General features: G+C 37.4%; 1 protein-coding gene across 4 annotated transcripts in view; it reads right to left on the bottom strand.

Annotated features, from left to right (window-relative positions):
• Positions 1 to 19,592, bottom strand: part of DNAH11 (dynein axonemal heavy chain 11) — a 356,336-nt gene that overhangs the window by 42,157 nt on the left and 294,587 nt on the right. For all 4 annotated transcript variants that reach the window (XM_042967928.1, XM_042967929.1, XM_042967930.1 and 1 more), the window contains 5 exons: positions 10,493 to 10,657; positions 8,394 to 8,534; positions 5,139 to 5,309; positions 2,754 to 2,876; positions 1,155 to 1,348 (listed from right to left, as the gene is read on the bottom strand). In XM_042967928.1, the coding sequence (XP_042823862.1) occupies positions 1,155 to 1,348; positions 2,754 to 2,876; positions 5,139 to 5,309; positions 8,394 to 8,534; positions 10,493 to 10,657 (794 nt within the window). The remainder of the gene's footprint in view (positions 1 to 1,154; positions 1,349 to 2,753; positions 2,877 to 5,138; positions 5,310 to 8,393; positions 8,535 to 10,492; positions 10,658 to 19,592) is intronic.

The raw sequence follows: 19,592 nt of genomic DNA, 5'->3' as shown, positions 1-19,592 counted from the left end.
AAAAGAATAATGCAAAAGACACGATCAATGCTCATGACCTTGAAAAGGGCTACAACTTGGATCAGCTTAAATCATAGGCACAGGAAGGATGCTAACCATGTTCATTACATGGGATGTTTTTACACAACGATATAAATCCAGCTAGATTTCTAATGCATTAGTGTCAGTGAAATCCCTCCCTGCTTTAGAAGCTCTAAAAATCAGAAGCCTACGTTCCATTTTGGGGGCTACAGAGACCCCCCTCTGAGTACCACCAGCTGCCTGCCTGTGGCTTTGTATCCCCCAAATCTCCTGCCAGATCCCCCATTACTTATTAACAGTTCATTAGATTTGCCACAGTGCAATTTTCCGGCCTGCTGGGCTTCTCATGAATATACAAATGCTTTTTGGGGTGTTTCTAACACAGGGAAGCTCAATTAAGCAGGGATTATTTTCCAGCAGCATCAGATTTAGCAGAAAGTAAGTACTACTACTAAGCAGAATTAACTTGTAAAGTAGGGTATGCAGTGGCTTCTGCAAAGGGGAAATTAGCTGAACAAAGTGGAGGAGAAAAACCTGAGGTGCGTGAATGCCGTTGTTAGGAAGGAAGGTGAGAACTCTGGTAAATTCAGAGGCGAACGTGACTTGGGCGAATTAAGCAGCACATTACCAGTTAGGAGTCGAGAGGGCAAAGAGAGAGGACACACGGACGAATATGTAGACAGGGTTCCTGCTTTAAATTGCACCGGTAGTAAAGTTATAAGACTATTAGCGTCTCCTGAAAGAAATCATTTTTGTTTGATGGGCAAAATCTTTAGAGCCCAAACGCCACCACTAAATAAAGACAGTGGAAGTCGCACTGGAATAATGCATGCCCCTGGCCTCTGAACTCTGATGACACCCATCTCTCTTGCTAGAATATTTCCAGTGGTTCCCTGTCTCCCCTCCTAATGTCACAAGTCAGGTTTTCAGGCAAGATGGGCTCAGTCTGACTAGAGACTAGCCTAGTTTAGTGTTCAGTGAGTTTCAACAATAGTAGTGATTACAATATCACATTTTCAGCAGAATCATTTCTCATCAATATGGACCATAAATGCCTCCACCAGATACTCTAGCCCCTAAGACCAGGTGTCCTCGAAGTTAACTTGAATTTCCAAGAATGCTAACTGCCCCACCTGAGAGCATATGTCATTCTGTCAGGGCGCACCGCTCTCAAAATAATCAGCTTCTGTATCAAACTTTTCTTCTTCCATTCTTGCGGTAGCTTCTCTTTCTCTGGACACTCGGATTCCGCCCACTTCCTCCACTGTTTGGCAGATCCTTCCACATCTCGGTCTATGCCTCGAAATTCTTCCATCAGGGCTACTGCCTGACATACAACAGGGGAACAGATGGGAATGGTGTAAATAGCTTACAGTTTGAGATAAAGACTAGCGGATGTGTTGGATCCTGTGTGAACAAGCTGTGCTGGATAGTCACCATTTCCTCACCAGATTCACTCTGCACCCTTTTCTGCTCTGCTAAGAGGGTGACCACTAAGGATTATTTGAACTAAATTCTCTGGTTCTCTGGTCTGGTTGGGTTTGGCCAAGAGGAGGCACTAGCAAGAGACTAGAGGGCTGGAGCAGAGAGAAGCAGGGGTATTTCTTCCTCAGCTCTTTCCCTGTGGTGACATAGTTTGGCAGTGGCTGTGTTCCTCTACCGAATGCCACAGCTCCTAGGGGTTGGCTCTCTCCCATAACTTCATTTCACAACAGTTTCAGTAACAGCTCCTTTTCTTCCTTTTTCCATCCCCATTCGTGGTTTGATTCCCTTCGTCTTCTTCCCATACCATGATAATATATTCGTTGTAAAACTTTTTTCTTCCATCCTCCCTTTGAACGAGGCCCTAACTGATCAACAATTGGACTTGAATTTGTAATTCTAAATAATTTAAAAACTCCATTAAAAATAAACATAACTATACTATAAAAATAAGGGATGATGGTTATTTCCAATGGACAGAAATGTGTCCTTCTCAGAAAAAGGGTGTGGCAAAGGTTAGCAAATGATGAGCATCTTCAAGGAATCCCTGAGTCTAGGAGGATACACTCTTAACAACAGGATCTTCTGACAGAAAAATAGGATAAGGATTGATTGATGACTGAGGTTGATGAATAACCATTGCTTTTTTTCTCGACAACATTCTGTTCAGCTTAAACACTTTATAGTGAGAATAAATTACTGTGTTGTTGTGTAATTGACAAAACTATGTGGAAAAAGTGGACAAATATAAAGAAGAAAAGAGCGCCTGGGTGGCACAGTTGGTTGAGCATCTGGCTGGGGCTCAGGTCATGATCTGTAAGTTCTAGGCCTGCATCGGGCTCACTGGTGTGTGAAGCCTGCTTCAGATCCTCTGTCCTCCTATCTCCCTGCCCCTCCCTCACTGTCTCCCTCAAAAATAAACAACTTAAAAAAAAAAAAAAGAAAGAAAGAAACTGGTTTTAGGTAAATTGACAAAATTGTTCCCTTCTGTTCCTTCACTTTTACCGAAGTTCCTGCAGACTATACATATTTATTAGTTTTCCCACTCACAAATAGGGCAAAAGTTCCTTTACTTCCAAGTAAGAATCACTTTATAATTTAGTAATACAAAGATGGATTAAAGAAGATCACATTACATATCTCTACAAATGAAATAGTATATATCACTTGTATTTCTTTTAAAACATTTCTACATTTATGAGAACTGAGACATAAGATTTAGAAAGTGACAAAACGTCTTCCTAACATACCTTTAGAGCACTCCAAGACTGAGTGGTTAGGAAGTCAAGAGGACTCGAGTAAGTGTGTTCAACTTTGAATCGAAGCAGGAAATCCAATTCAAAAGGGTCTATCTCTCTCTTTCTCAACAAAATCTTTAGGGTACACAAAATTGAAAAAGGTCACTTAGTTTATATCAAAATCACAGCACAGGAGGTAGTCACCATTTAACAGATAGGACTGAATACACAGAACCAAGTCTGCTGAGATTTCCATAGGTCTGTATCTGTTCTAAAGCTGAATTAAGAGTCTTAGATTAAGTCCATGATCTCAAAACCTTGACTGAAAATCTAATAGCAAATAATTATGAAGACTGGTTTATTCCAATTTTAACACATGAGTGTTAGCAAAATATATGAAATATTTGTTCATATTTATGCTTTTGCTGTGAACTCAAACTTGTCTTAGAACTTGTTATACAGGGGCACTTGGGTGGCTCATTCAGTTAAGGGTCCGACTCTTCATTTCGGCTCAGGTCATGATCTTAGAGTTTCATGAGTTCGAGCCCCACGTTGGGGTCTGTGCTGACAGCGTGGAGCCTGCTAGGGATTTTCTCTCTCTCTCTCTCTGCCCCTCCCCTGCTCACGTGCTGTCTCTGTCTCTCTCAATATAAATAAATAAACTTTAAAAGATTTTTTTTAAAGAGACTTCTTTAAAACAAAAAAAAAAGGTCTTGTTAAACAAATTGAAAAAGCCTGAGGTGATGATGGACCCAATTACTAAATATAAGGTAGAACTAATATTATTAGTCTTGATATAGAAATAACATCTAATAAACTTAATAAGTTTGACATATGAGATGACATATTTTTCTTATATGTGAGATTGAGAAAAATTGGAAATTACTGTTTTATAGATACAACTAAACAAGCACAGTATAAACAGAAATAAACTTTAGACACCTACATTATGAACTTGATAAGAAGTCCATAGAAAGAACATCTTTGAGGGGGACAGGAGGATGAAATATTCCCAAATTTCAACCTAAATATTTTAACACCATATAAAGTTAAACTGGTAAAATTTTGAGTTTTATGCTATTTTAAAACTCTAGATATTTTCAAAATGCATTATGGGTGGTAACACATTAAAAGACTATTTGATTAATTGATTTGTTCTTAATTTAATTTATTTCAATAAATAATTGCCATATATATGAAGCTTTGATTTACAAAAACTGTCAGGATTTGAGATAAGCTGTAATTTATCTATGGCTTCCAAGGAGAAAGTTTTAAATAGATGTGTGTATGTGTGTATGCATGTCTCATGTATTCTCATTCTTGGCCTTTTATTGCTAATGAGTAATATGTATACAAACAACAATTTAATTTTGTAATGTCTCGCTCCTGTTTATCACATACATTATGGAACACCTACACCTATATATTCATTTATAACCCAAAGGAATCGACAATGACCAAAAATACTGAAAGTAACAGTTTATCATTATTAACAGCAGGTATTTACAAAATGCCTTCTTCGGACAAAGCACTTTGGAGGACACAACGCAGACCAGGCAATGACCTTCCATCAAGAACTGGGTTGACAGAAAAAGGTATAGAGCAAACAAACTAATAATAGGACAACATGCTTATTTCATCTAGGCATGTAGTCCTCGATGTTTTCTTCTTACTGTGGGCACCTTTATTTAAAAAAGTCTTTTGCTGGAGTCCGTATTGAAAAATAGATAAATAAAAGGATAGCAGGTCTCACTGAAGGTGGCAGTGTGAAACCTGCAGCTCATTTACCCATTCACTGGTCTATAAAGGGACGGAGAAAATCCTAGGGCCATCCAAATGTGGACTCATAATTCTTATCTTAAAGAATCTCCGGGCACCTGGGTGGCTCAGTCAGTTAAGCATCCAACTCTTGATTACAGCGCAGGTCGTGTTCTCACAGTCGTGAGATTAAGTCCCGATTTGGGCTCTGCACTGGGTATGGAGCCTGCTTAAGATTCCCTCTCCCTCTCCCTCTGCCCCTCCCCGACGTGTGCTATCTACCTGAAAACAAACAAACAAACAAACAAACAAACAAAAACAAACCAGAAAGAATCTCCCTGGTAACATCCAGGAGGCTCTGCACAAGACCTAAGAAGTGAGAAGTTGTCACTGATCTGTTTTTCAGGGTGATCGCTGATGTGGTGGCTTACAGCGCATACCTACCCAAACCAACACCCTGGGACCGACTGAAAGGTTGTCACATGTCCAAGCTCACCCTGGGAAACTCAAACTCACCTCGTGCCACCAAGGGCTTCCAAAAAAGGTGTCATGCCTCCCTTCAATGCAAGTGAAGCACATAATAAACAGAGGTGTAGGACTTCAGTTCTGAGGATGCTTTCAAATGACTGATTCCCTTACCTGAAAAGCCATCTGGGACAGGAAGGTGAGCTTGTCCTTCTCAAACAGTGCCTGGCTGGTGTAGAGGAAGACGGCATAGGTGATGCTCTCCATCAGGACTGAGACGCGGCCCTGCACGTCCTCCACCTTGTCAGCCTGCTCAATTGCTCTGTGGAACAGCATGTTGAAAGCCTGGGGAATTTAAAGTGACTGGTAAAGGATGGAAACTAGTGCCTGTTGTCTAGCTACCCCCCACACGCAGCCAAAATGGGGGATCGCTTTCTGTTTAACTTTATTCGAAAGTGCCAGACTGTTTTCCAAAATGGTTTTTACCACTTTGCATCCTCATTGGCAACGCGAAAGAGTCGCAGTACTGTACCTGTGCTAACACTTGTTACTGTCGGTCTTGTAAAATCGCAGCCATTCTATTTGGTACCTAGCAATACTTCTTTCTGCTTTTACGCTGCATTTTTCTGATGAATACTGAGCACTTAAAAATGGGCTTATGAGCAATACTCATGACTCAGTACGGGACATGTATGTTCAAATCTTTCATTGTTTAATTGAGCTGTCCAACTTCTTTATATATTCTGAGATTAGTTGTTTGTTAGATATAAGCATTGGAAAGAGGTTTTAATAGTAACTCACCTTTTTATCTTAATGTCTTTTGAAGACCATAAATTTTTAATTTGATAAGGTTCAATTTATTAGTTTTTTCCTTTCTATTGTATCCTAATAAATCTTTGCCTAACCCTAAGCCCAAAGATTTTCTCCCATTTTTTCCCCTAGAAATCTCATAGCTTTGCTTATTCATTTTGAGCTAATTTTGTAAGAAATGTGATGTAATGTTTAAGGTTCATTTTATTCTTTGTGGGTATCGAGTTTTCTCAGCACCATTTGTTATCAAAGCTATCCCTTCTTCATTAAACTGTCTCGGGTATTTTTCTTTAGGCCAATTAATATCAGTTTATAACAAGCCCTGAAATCATGTAGTGTAAATTTGTTGTTCTTTTTCAAAATTATTTAGTTCCTTTAAATCCTTTTAATTTTAGAATCAGCTTGCCAATTTCTATTTTTCAAAAGCCTCCAGGGATTTGGCTGAGATGGAACTGAATCTACAGACCAATTTGGAAAGACCAAAGATCATCTTAATAACACTGAGTGTTCTAATCCACAAACATGGTATCTCTCTCCATGGTCTATTTCAACAATGTTTTTGCAGCACTTAGCACACAGATCTTGTATTTGTTTTGTTAAAATTATCCCTAAGAGTTTCGTGAATTTGGAAGCTGTTGTAAATAGTACTGAGGTATTAATTTTATTTTCCAGTTGTTTGTTCTTCATATATAAAAACAATGGATTTTGAGTATTGCCTTTATATCCTGCCATCTTGCTAAAAACTCACTTCTTTTTTTGGTAGTAGCTTTTTTTGGTAGATTTCTGAAGATTTTCTATACACATGATTAAGTCATTTGTGAAAAAAAGACACTCCTTCTTTTAAAATGTCTGTGCCTTTTATTATATTATTGCACTGGGGATAACCTGCAGGGCAGTAATGAATAGAAGTGTTGAGAAAAGACATTTTTATTCCTGATCTTAGGGGAAAGCATTTAGTTTTTCAACATCAAGTATATTACTAGCTGTAGATTTTTGTAGATGCCCTTTTTCACATTGAGACGTTAACCAGGTATTGAAGTTTGTCAGATTCTTTGACTGCATCCACTGAAGGGATCATATGGCTTTTCTCTGTTGTTTTGTGTTATTTTTTAAATGTTTAACCAGCTTGTATTCCTGGCATAAATTCCACTTGGGCATAATATATTGTTCTTTTTATTTGTGGCTGGGTTCACTTTACCAATTCATCTATCCTCCCTCTCTTCCTTCCTTTTTTAGTGAGTGAGGGGCAGGGGGACAAGCACGAGCGGGGGTGAAGGGCAGAGAGAGAGAGAATCTTAAGCAGGTTCCACGCTCAGTGTAGAGCCAGACACGGGGCTCGATCCCATGACCCTGAGATCATAACCTAAACCTAAACCAAAACCTGCTAGTTACTCTTGACTCTTTTCCTCTTCTTTATTTTCCATATCCAGTCCATTTCTAAGGATTGATTATTTTAGCTTCAAACCATATGACAAGTCTATTAACTTTTCAGTCTTGTCATTCTATCAGATGTCTGCTTCAAACCTTTCAATGGCTTCTTTTTTCAGACAAACTATAATCCAAAATCCCCCATTTGGCCAATGAGGCCTCCTATGATCTAGACTTCCCCACCTCTCTAGAGTCCTGTCTTGTCATCTTCTCCCTTACTCATTAATTACCCTCCGGCCACATACATTCATTCACCACCTGGAATCCCAAACTCGTTCATGTTCCACACATCCTTGTTTTCTGCAAACATTTCATACATGGCTAAACTCTATAGGAATCAACTCTAATGTCACTTCTTCTCAGAGGCCTTCCCTGAACCAAGAGTAAAACAGCACCTCCATCTTTACTATTCTCTCTCATTGTACTTATCACTTTTACACACACACACACACACACACACACACGCCCCCCCCCCCCCCATATATTTGTTTTTTTCAAAATTGTACACTGAGTAACCAGCACAACATCTGGCATGATTGACCTCAATAGCTATTTGTTTAGAAACTGAGCGACAGCATGAATGAATAGTGCCCAGAAGTACAATGATGCAAAGTAAAGAGCATGGCCTTTGGGATCATAGTCATGAGTTCAAATCCTGCCTCTTATAATTATGATGTGAATTACAGAGCAATTTATTTCAAAATGTTAGTTTAAAAAAAAAATAGGGATAAAATACTTTATTGAGATGTTTTCAGCCTAAGAATGAACCAAGGTATAAAAATGTCTTGCATGTAACAGAGGAACTTAATGAATAGTTGCTCTCACTCTTTCTCCCACTATACCAAAATAATATGGGTAATCTTTTTATAAGACACTTATGGCTTTACAAAAAAAGTATAGGAGTCTCAAGGAGAATTCCCTTATATATAATAAACTCAAGACTCTGTTTAAGAACAAAACCAAATGTATTATGATGCCACATAATTATCTCAGAGCCTTATTAAAAATTATAAATAAAAGCTCCAGAGAAAATGAGAATTTCTTTTTTTTTTTTTTTTTTTTTTTTTTTTCTGGCTAGATCCTCAGGACTCCTTACTGGATATATACCAATTGCTTAAAAGTAAATTCCAAACTTCCAGAAACAAGTTGAACTCATGAAACTGAATTTTTTTCTTAGCCTATTCAGCATACCTTCAAAGAGAATTGATAGATGGGGTTAATTTTTCTGAGGTCATTAATAACAAAATAAAGAAGAGATGCTCTCGCTGCCACTGGTCTGTAACATTCTCGGGCCTCGTTGATTTTTTTTTCATTTTCTTTAGCTTCAATCACCTACAGTGAGATCAAACAACATAGGCCACTTACTCTTCATATTCTTTATACTTACCCAAGTGATGGAAGGGACATATCTGAAATGAAAAATTATTCGTATTAAAACAGAAAACATGTATGAAATTTATGTGCTTGAGTTTTTCTAAAATTATTAGATTCATATTTTAAAATAATTTTTTTCATAAACTGAGTTTTCAGTGAGAATAGACCTGACTCTAGCTGTTTTATGGTTACAAATTAAGCAAATCTGACTAGGGGCTGTGGTTTCACAGAATTTGTTCTGAGTAATGTCACCTTCCTGCCTCCCCTCTCTTTTTCAGGTTTAATAACCCAGCTATATCACCTCCCTGGGATAGGTCTTACAAGTCTGCTGGGTCAGTTCAATGCTGATAACTTTATTAGTCAACAAGGTATACGAAAGCAGCCAAGGTCAATGATATATCCGATAGCCATGCTTACTAAAAAAGCCTTTATGTGAAGACTCTGATGACTCTCTGACTTTGCACCAGATGATCCATATGCTCATATATTTCCATTTAGTTTATCTTTATCTATTAGCCTCTGGGTACATTCAGAAAGATAATTAAAAGAACAATACCTCCACCACCACAACCAACATACTCATTTTTATTCAAGGCTCAAATAACTTAAAAAAAAAATTTTTTTTTTAAAATCTAGGACTACTGCTGGTCCCATACCTTTTTTTTTTTTTAATGTTTATTTTTATTTTTGAGAGAGACAGCATGAGTGGAGACGAGCGGGGGGGGGGGGGGGCGCAAAGAGAGAGTGGGACAGAGGATCTGAAGCGGGCTCTTTACTGACAGCAGCGACCCAATGTGGGGCTTGAACTCATGAAGCATGAGATCATGACCTGAGCTGAGGTTGGATGCTCAATGGACTGAGCCACCCAGGCACCCCTGCTCCTATAGCTTTTTAAGATAGCTTTATTTCCCCCCAACCTTTTTTACAGACTTGATTCTTCATAATTGTGTATAAAAGGAAATAAAACATAGAGCAGAAAGGGGAATCCCTACATAGTAATATATTAAGAAGATAGGAAGAGGCATTTTAAGAGACAATTAGAAGCTAACTTCAAAGCTAAGACCTAATTTACTTAATTGCTCTAATCTTTACCAACTTAGGAGCCACCAAGAATTCACTTACTTAAAAGGACAGAGTAATGTGGGATTCCGTTTCTTTGTTTAAATTAAGATAAACATATAGGATGTGTGGTGACACAGTCTCAACTGGGTAATTAATAGATTGGTAAGTAATGAGGATATTGCAGAAAACAAATGAGATTCCTCCCGCTTTGACACAATGGAATTTTAAGGGTCATGGACACTTGTGAAAGTCCTAAGTGCCTACCACACGTAGGACATGTTGGGACATATGTTGGACATTCAGCAGGAAGTCTACTCAATAAAAATTTTTACTGGCTCTTAGGAAATGTCATTGTTTCCCGGGGTGAATAATGCATCTGAGTACAGCAGGAGACCATGCCTTGCTCTCTCTCTCCTGCCAGTGAAGGCCTGTAAACACAACTTTAGCTCTAAATATTTCTCTAAAATGTACAACAGACCAGGAAACCTGTGATGAGACTGGAAGGTGTCAGTTTGCCAGAGCTGGATGCTAAGCCTTTTTAGATTTTACACCATGTAAACCAGCAGGCTCCAATTCTCTTCAGATTTAGTCACTCAGAAAAAATAACAGCCTCACAGAGTCCCATGTGGATGACAGGATCTCTGCTGAACTATGAGAGACACAAGTTCAACCACCTCTGGCTCCAGGCAGAGCCCCCCACATTCTGGTTTTTAAGGGCAGTTTATTAAATGACCTTAAATCCACAACAAGTGAGTCCTCTTAAGCAAACTGTCAAGTTTGATCACATTTTGATCCCAACCACTGGATTCAAAGGGAGCACTGTGACCCTCCAGGTGTCCTTGGGGCCTTCTTACTTTCCGCTCTATCTCTGCTGCGGTCGCCTTGGTCCTCTCCAGCCTCTCTACCAGCTCGGTGTCGTCGAGGAAGCTCCCCTCTGCTGCAGAAAGGCGCAGGAGGAGGTCGTCCTCCAGATACTTCAGCTCGATCTTAAAGTCATTCTGGTGCTTTGTCAAAACCAACTAACAAAACCAAGAAAAGTCTGAGAAATGGCGGTTAAATTCATGTTTGTAAGCAGTTTCTTTAATTGTCAATTTCATGGAACCATATATAGTAAACACACTTAAAAACATACAAAATTAAAAATCTACTAATCATCCTCTTTAAAAACTTATATAAAAATTTTTTAATATTAATTTATTCTTTGAGACAGAGAGAGAGAGCACGCACATGCGAGAGAGGCAGAGAGAGAGAGAGAGAGAGAGAGAGAGAGAGAGAGAGAGCGCGCGCACAAACAGGAGGGGCAGAGAGAGAGACACAGAATCTGAATCAGGCTCCAGTGAACCAGGCTCCAGGCTCTGAGCTGTCAGCACAGAACTCGACGTGGGGCTCGAACTCATGAACTGTGAGATCATGACCCAAGCCAAAGTTGGATGCCTAACCAACTGAGCCACCTAAGTGCCCCTAGAAATTTATTTTAAAACAAGTCAGGGGGGCACCTGGCTGGCTCAGTCGGTAGAGCTGCCGACTTTGGCTCGGGTCATGATCTTGTGGTTTGTGAGTTTGAGCCCCACATTGGGCTCACTGCTGTCAGTGAAGAGCCCACTCCAGATCCTCTGTCTCCTCTCCTGTACCCCTCCTTAACTTGCATACACATACGCACTCTCTCGAAAGTGAACGTTAAACATTTTTTTTAAACAAGTCACAAAATATGTTAAGATCTGGGTGCACTCCAGCGTCCAGAGAATGAATGTCTGTCATAATCATTTAACATCATGAACCTATAGGAAGAACCTATTCTATAGGAAGAAACTTCTGCTTCAAATCTAAAAAGTTGGAAGTCATCATTTCCATCCTCACAAAGGAAAAAAGCTAATCCTCAACTCTTCTTACATCCTTCAAAGAACTAAGGTTACAGGTCAACTGCCACTCTAAAAGCCAGAGGGATGGGTAAATACAGACAATCAGCTGATGGCGAACATTCACAGAGTAATTGGCTAATTGCTGGAGTCAGAGCCTCAGTCTTAGGAATCCCTCCATACTTTTGTGAATTTGCCTCTAAGAGACTTACCTGGTTGTCACAGTAAAGACCAGAAAAAAAAAAAAAATCTACTCCTCCTTTGGGCAGTGGAAGGGGAAAAGCAACTATTTTAAAATATGTCCAGGGGGAAAGCAACCCTTTAAAATATCCAAGAGCTTTCTGTTTTCTTAACAAAAGCCTTCCCCCTCAATGGAAATTACATTATCAGAGCCTTACCTGACCTAGGGAGAAGGATGATTGGACAACTCAGCCTCCCCTCAATCTCTTTTCTCACAAAGGGGAGATAAAAATAAATGATGAACTCTTCTGAAGAGAGAAGCCCTGAGATTTAATCATAGTATTACACAGTATTGCAGAATACTTCTCATCCACAATACCTTACCACCACACCGCATCAACAGACCCCAGTATGGTAACAGTGGATTCCAACAGAGAGCTGCAAGGTACCGACTATTTAAGAAGGAGTTTCTAGGGAAATCCAAGGACACAGACAGACAAAAGCAGGGATATGAGAGGAAAGTGAAACCTATGACAGCAACAGCTACAGCAAACATGACACGCAGCCTAACTGCTAGTCACATAAATATAAAACCTAACACTAAAGTTCCATTGGCCTTACTTCAAATTATCCAGTACATCCTAGCTGGCTTTCAACAAAAAAGTACAAGGCATGCTGAAAGACAAAAAGCACAGCCTGAAGAGATAAAGCAAACCTCAGAACAACACTCAGGAGTGGCAGAAATTCTGAAATTATCAGACTGGGAATTTAAAATAATTATGCTTAATGTGCTATGGGGCTCGTGAGAAACTGGAAAACACGCAAGACCATTTGGACAATTTAAGGTGAGAGACGGAAACTGTAAGAAAGGAAATGTTAGAAGTAAACACTATGACAAATGAAGGATGCCACTGATGGGCTCATCAGTAGGTTGGACACAGTCAAGGGAATCATCAGCAAACTCCAATATAGGTCAAGAGAAACTTTTCACGCTGAAAAGGAAAGAGGAAAAAAAGGAAAAGAATATCCAGTAACTGTAGGAAAATTACAAAAAGTGTTAACATACACATCATAGGAATATCTGAAGGAGAAAAAGGAGAATAAATAGTGGAGGTAATGATGGCTAAGAATTTTCTAAAATTAATGGACATTCACCAAACCACAGATCCAGAATGCTCACAGCAGAATAAGTAACAAAAAAAATTATACCTAGACATATCATATTCAAACCGCAGAAAATCAAATACCAAGAAACAATGTGAAAAGAAGCTACAAGAAAAAACAAATCTCACCTATGGAGGAAAGAGGACAAGAATTACAAAGAACTTCTGAGAAATCATGCAAGCAAGAAGAGAGTAAATATTCAAAATATTGAAGAAATAAATGATCAGTCTACAAGTCTGTCTCCTGCCAAATCAGTCCTCAAAAATTAAGCAAAAACCAGATTTTTTAAAGAAAAAAACCTGAAGGATTCTGTCACCGGTAGACCTGTCTTACAAGTAATTTGTTGTTGTTTTTGGTCACACAGGAAAAAAAAAGGATAGAGGTCAGAAACTCACATCCACATCAAGGAAGAATGTCAGACAAAGAATAAATGAAGGTAAAAATTTTTTTCTGACTCTTAAGGGAACTGTTCAAACTAATACAGACAACAAGGTATTCAGTGATTATAACTTATGATAAATGAAATGAATGACAACAGTGTTACCAGAGATGGGAGGGAAGAAATGAGAAAACGTTAAAAGATACTTGTACTCCCTAGGAGGCAGTATCATAATGTGACTTGAAAATGGACTTAGGTTACTTGTAAATGTATATAGTAAATACTAAAAAAACCCCACTACATAAAAAAAAAAAAAAAAGAGGTATAACTTATATGCTGGGAGACCACAGGTAGTGGAATTATATGAAATGCTCAATTAAAACCAGAGAAGGCAGAAAGAAAAAAAAAAGGTTAAGGAAGAGTACAGTAAATAAACAGTGACAAATATGGTAGATTTTAATCCAATTGCATCAATAATATCTTTGTGAATTTTCTAAATACATCAATTAAAAGACACAGACTGACAAAATGGATCAAAAAAGTAGGACCCAACTGTCTACTTTCTAAAAGAAATCTACTCTGCTTAAAGTAAAGGGATGGAGAAAGTTACACCACTTACCGCTCAGCAAAAGAAAGCTGGAGCAGCTACATTAATTTCAGACAAAGTACACACAAGAACAAGGAAAATTATCCAGCACAAAGAGGAGAATTATATAATGATAAAGGGATCAATTCTCTTCAAAAAAAAATACAAATCTTTAGTGAGCATGTCTCTGACAACCAAGTGTCAAAATACAGGAGACAGAAACTGACAGAACTCCAAGAAGCACACAAGGCCACATTGCTGGAGAATTCAAAACTCCTGTATCTAGAATTAATGGATTCTGGTAGACAGAGAATCAGCAACAATATAGTTGAACCAAACAGCACTATTAACTGGATGTAAGTGACATTTATAGAATACAGTAAAACCTTGGATTGCGAGTAACTTGTTCTGCAAGTATTCCCTAAGATGATCAAACATTTCTAATAAATTTGAACCTGATAAAGGAACAATGTCTTGGAATACGAGTAGTGACCCCGAATGTCACATGATCACAAATGAGCAAACGGTTCTTCTCCCTCGTTCCCCCTGCCTCTCTCCCTGTGGGGTTATGGGTGATCATCAAAGTAATGTTACATTTCCACAAAAATCCTCAAAAGGAGGCGAAAGCAAGTGTCACTGGATAGGTTCCTTGTTAAAGTTGCACAAAAAGAAAGAGATTCCATTGAGCCATCAGATAGGAGTGATTTCTTTAGTGCTAATGAAAGTCGTTTACACAGTAACCTTCTTTTGTCTTCCTCACACCAGCCACAAAGGTTCAAAGGTAAGTGCAGGTCAATTTGTTTATTTTTCCTTGCATTTTGTATTTTCTTTATTATTTTGTATTATATTACAGTATGTAAACATTTTTACATGAATATTTTTGGGTTGTGGAATGAATCATCTGAGTTTCCATTATTTCTTATGGGGAAATTTGCTTTGATAGACAAGTGCTTTGGATTACAAGCATGTTTCAGGAACAAATTATGCTTGCAAACCAAGGTTTTACTGTACTTTATCAAATAATAGCAGAGTACATATTTCTTTCAAGTTCACATAAAATATTCACATGATAAACCAAACTCTGAACCATAAAACACACCTGAAAAAGTTTTAAAAGAAAGAAATACTAAGTATACTCTCAAACCACAATGAAATCAAATAAGGAATTACTAAATGGAAAGATAGCTAGAAAACTCCCCAAGTATTTGGAGATTAAACAGCGTACTTCTCAATAACATGTAGGTGAAAGAAATCTCAAAAGACATTAAAAATATATCAAACTAAATAAAAATGAAAATACAATTTATCAAAATGTGTGAGATGAAGCAAAAGCAGTGCTGAGAGGAAAATCTGTAGCACTGAACACACAGTAGAAAAGAAGAAAGATCTAAAATTAATGATCTATGCTTTTACCTTAAGAAGCTAGTTAAAGAAAAGCAATATAAATATAAAGCAAGGAGATGAAAATAAACAATAAAAATTAGAGCAGGAATCAATAAAAATTAAAACAGGAAATCAATGGGGGAAAAATCATCAGCCAAAAGTTGATTCTTTACAAAAATCAACAAAATTTTTAGCCCTGGAGCCAGGCTAACCAAGAAAAAGAGAAAGCACTAATTACAATGTCAGAAATTAAAGAAGGGCCATCACTACTGACTCTATGGGCATTCAAGGATAATAAAAGGATATTATGAATGAGTTTATGCCCACAAATTTGATAATTTAGATGCAGTAGACCAATTTCTTGAAAGACACATCTACCGAGAACTCACACAAGGAAAAATAGATAATCTGAATGGGCCTATATTTAATTAAAAATTTGAATTGACAACAATCTTCCAAAAAAGAAAGCACCAGGCCCAGATGATTTCACTGATGAGTTTACCAAAGATTTAAGGAAGAAATGCTATCAACTTTCTACTATTTCTTCTAGAAAATAGAAGCAAAGGGAATACTTCCTAATTGTATGAGGTCCCCATTAGCCTAATATTGAAACCTGATAAAGCCATTTCAAGAAAAAACAAAACTATAGACCCAGTATCTTTCATGAACATATATGTAAAAATCCTCAACAATATATTAGCAAACAAAATCAAACACATGTGTGAAAAGAAATATATACCATAGTAAGTAGGATTTATTCCAGGTACGCAAGTCTGGTTCAACATTGAAAAGTCAAGTAATGTAATCCATTGTATCAAAAGGCTTAAGAAAAAAATATGATATACCAACAGATGAAGAAAAAACATCTGAAAAAATCCAACACTCATTTATGATAACGACTCCCAGAAAAGTAGAAATAGAGGTGAACTTCAACTTGATAGAGAACATCTAAAAATGAAACCTACATTCATTACATATTCCACTTAATGGTGATGAACTAGATGCTTTCCCCCCAAAACTGGAACTGGCACAAATATCTCTTTTCACCACTTCTATTCAACATTGTACTGAAAGTCTTAAACTAATTCAATAAAACAACAAAATAAATAAAATATATACAGAATGGGAATGGAAGAAATAAACAGTCTTTGTTCACACATGGCATGTTTGTCTTTGTAGAAATCCCCGAAGAATCAACAAAAACACTCCTAGCTAACAAGAGATTATAACAAAGCTGCAAGATACAGGGTTAATATACAAACCCCAACTGCTTTTCTATACGCTAGCAATGAACAATTGGAAATTAAAATGTATAGTACAATACCATTTACATTAGGAACAAAAAACTGAACTGCTTAGATAAAAATCTAGGAAAACATTGAAGATGTGTATGAAGAATTCTACCATGTTCTGATGAATGAAATCAAAGATCTAAAAAATGTAGACACAATTCATATTCATGATAGGAAAATCCAATATTGTTAAGATACCACATTTTCCTTTCTGTGATTCAACATACTATCAGTCAAAATCCCAGCACATTATTTTGTGGATACTGACAAACTGACTATAAAGTATACACAGAAAGGTATAAAATTCAGAAGAGCCAACAGTCAGCATATGGAAGAAAAATAAGTTGGAAGATTGACAATACTCACCTTAAAGACTTGCTATAAAGCTACCACTAATAAGGAAGGTATGGTATTCACAAAGTAGACAACAGATCCACAGAAATATGGTCTACTGGTCTCTGACAAGTAGCAAAGGCAATGCAAGGAGAAACGACAATTTTTTTAAACAAATGGTACCAAACAGCTGGGTATCCACATGCAAAAGAATGAAGCTGGATCCCTACCTCACACTGCAAACAAAAATTAACTCAAAATGGATCAAAGACCTGAATGTAGGAACTAAAACCATAAAACTCCTAGAAGAAAACACAGAAGTAAATCTTCATAAACTTTTATGAGGCAACGGTTTCATAAATATGATATCAAAAGCACAAGCAACAAAGAAAAAAGAGATAAACTGGATTTCATCAAAATTAAAGTTAGGTGCTTCAGAAGACACGATCAATAAAGTGAAGACAACCCACAGAATGGGAGAAAATATTTTTGTATTATGTGCCCAATGAGAGTATAATATTAAAAAAACATAAAGACTCCTACAACACAATAAAAATAACCCAATTTTAAAAATGGGCATAAGATTTGAATAGATGTTTCTCCAAAGAGGACATATCAAACCAATAAATATATCAAAAGATGCTCAATTCCATTAGCCTGTAGGGAAAAGAACATCAAAACCATAGTGAAATACCACTTCACATGCATTAATGTGGCTATTAGCAAAAAGAGAGACAACAAGTGTTGGTGAAGATGTGAAGAAATTGGGTCTTTTACACATAGTTGGTAAAAATGTAAAATGGTCCAAGTGCTTTGAAAACAGTCTGGCAGTTCCTTAAGTGTTAAATGTAGAGTCAATATGTAACCTAGCAATTCTGCCGCTAGGCACATATGCAAGAGAATTGAAAAATATATGTCCACACAAGAACTTATGCATGAACATTCACAGAAGCATTAAGCATCATAGCCAAAAAGTGGAAACAACCTGAATATCCATCAACCCATGATGGCATAAATAAAATATGACACATATATATCTATACAATGAAATATTATTCAGATATAAAAAATGAAGAATTGGTATACACTACAACATGGATGTACCTTGAAAACATTATGCTAAGTGAAAGAAGCCATGTACAAAGGCCATATATTTAATGATTCCATTTATATGAAATGTCTAGAACAGGCAAATCTATAGGGGTAAAAGGAGATTAATGACTGTTACAAGGTAGGTGGGAGCAGACACTGGAGATTAACAGCTAATAAGCATTTATTTTTTTTGAGGTGCTGAAAATGTAGAATTGATACTCTGTGAATAACCTAATATACAATGAATTATACAATTAAAAAGGGTATGAGATTTAATGCAATCCCTATCAAAATACCACCAGCAATTTTCATAGAGCTAGGACAATGAATCCTAAAGTTTGTATGGAACCACAAAAGACCCCAAAGAGCCAAAGCAATCTTGAAAAGAAAACCAAAGCTGGAGGCATCATGACTCCAGACTTCAAGCTGTACTACAAAGCTGTAGTCATCAAGGTAATATGATACCAGCGCAAAACCAACACATAGACCAATGGAACAGAATAAAAAACTCAGAAATGGACCCACAACTATATGGTCAACCAATCTTTGACAAAGCAAGAAAGAATATCCAATGGAAAAAAGACAGTCTCTTTAACAAATGGTGTTGGGAAAACTGGACAGCAACATACAGAAGAATGAAACTAGACCACTTTCTTATACCATACACAAAAGTAAACTCAAAATGGATGAAAGACCTAAACGTGAGACAGGAAACCATCAAAATCCTAGAAGAGAACATAGGCAGCAACCTTGCTGACCTCGGCCAGAGCAGCTTCTTACTAGACACATGTGTAGTAAGGGAAACAAAAGCAAACATGAAGTAATGGGTCTTTATCAAAAGAAAAAACTTCTGCACAGAGCAGGAGACAATCAATAAAAACTGGAAGGCAGCCTACAGAATGGGAAAAGATATTTGCAAATGACATATATGATAAAGGGTTAATAACCAGTATCTATAAAGAACTTATCAAACTCAACACCCAGAAAACAAATAACCCAGTTAAGAAATGGGCATGAGACTTGAACAGACGCTTTTCCAAAGAAGACATCCAGATGGACACATGAAAAGATGCTCAACATAATTCATCATCAGGGAAATACAAATCAAAACCACAATGAGATGCCGCCTTACACTGGTCAGAATGGCTAAAATTAACAACACAAACAACAAGTGTTGGCAAGGATGTGGAGAACGGAGAATCTCTAACACTGTTAGTGGGAATGCAAACTGGTGCAGCCACTCTGGAAAACAGTATGGAGGCTCCTCAAAAAGTTAAAAATAGAACTACCCTATGACCCATCAATTGCACTACTAGGTATTTACCCAGAGGATATGAAAATAGACTTAAAGGGGTACACGTACCCCTGTGTTTATAGCAGCATTATCAGCAATAGCCAAACTATGGAGGCAGCCCAAATGTCCATCAACTGATGAATAAAGAAGATGTGGTATATACAGACAATGGCCATCAAGAGGAATGAAACCTTGCCATTTGCAATGATGTGGATGGAGCTAGAGTATATCATATTAAGTGTAATAAGTCAGGCAGAGAAAAACAAATACCGTATGATTTCACTCATACATACAACTTAAACTTAAACAAAACCGATAAACATATAGAAAAGGGGGGAAAAGGTGGAAAACAAACCATAAGAGACTAGGATTAGAGAACAAACTGAAGGTTCGTG

Source organism: Panthera tigris, chromosome A2 (assembly GCF_018350195.1).
Source record: "Panthera tigris isolate Pti1 chromosome A2, P.tigris_Pti1_mat1.1, whole genome shotgun sequence".
Classification (NCBI taxonomy): Eukaryota; Metazoa; Chordata; class Mammalia; order Carnivora; family Felidae; genus Panthera; species Panthera tigris.
Note: the sequence above shows the minus strand (reverse complement) of the source record. Positions and strands in the feature narration are given on the sequence as shown.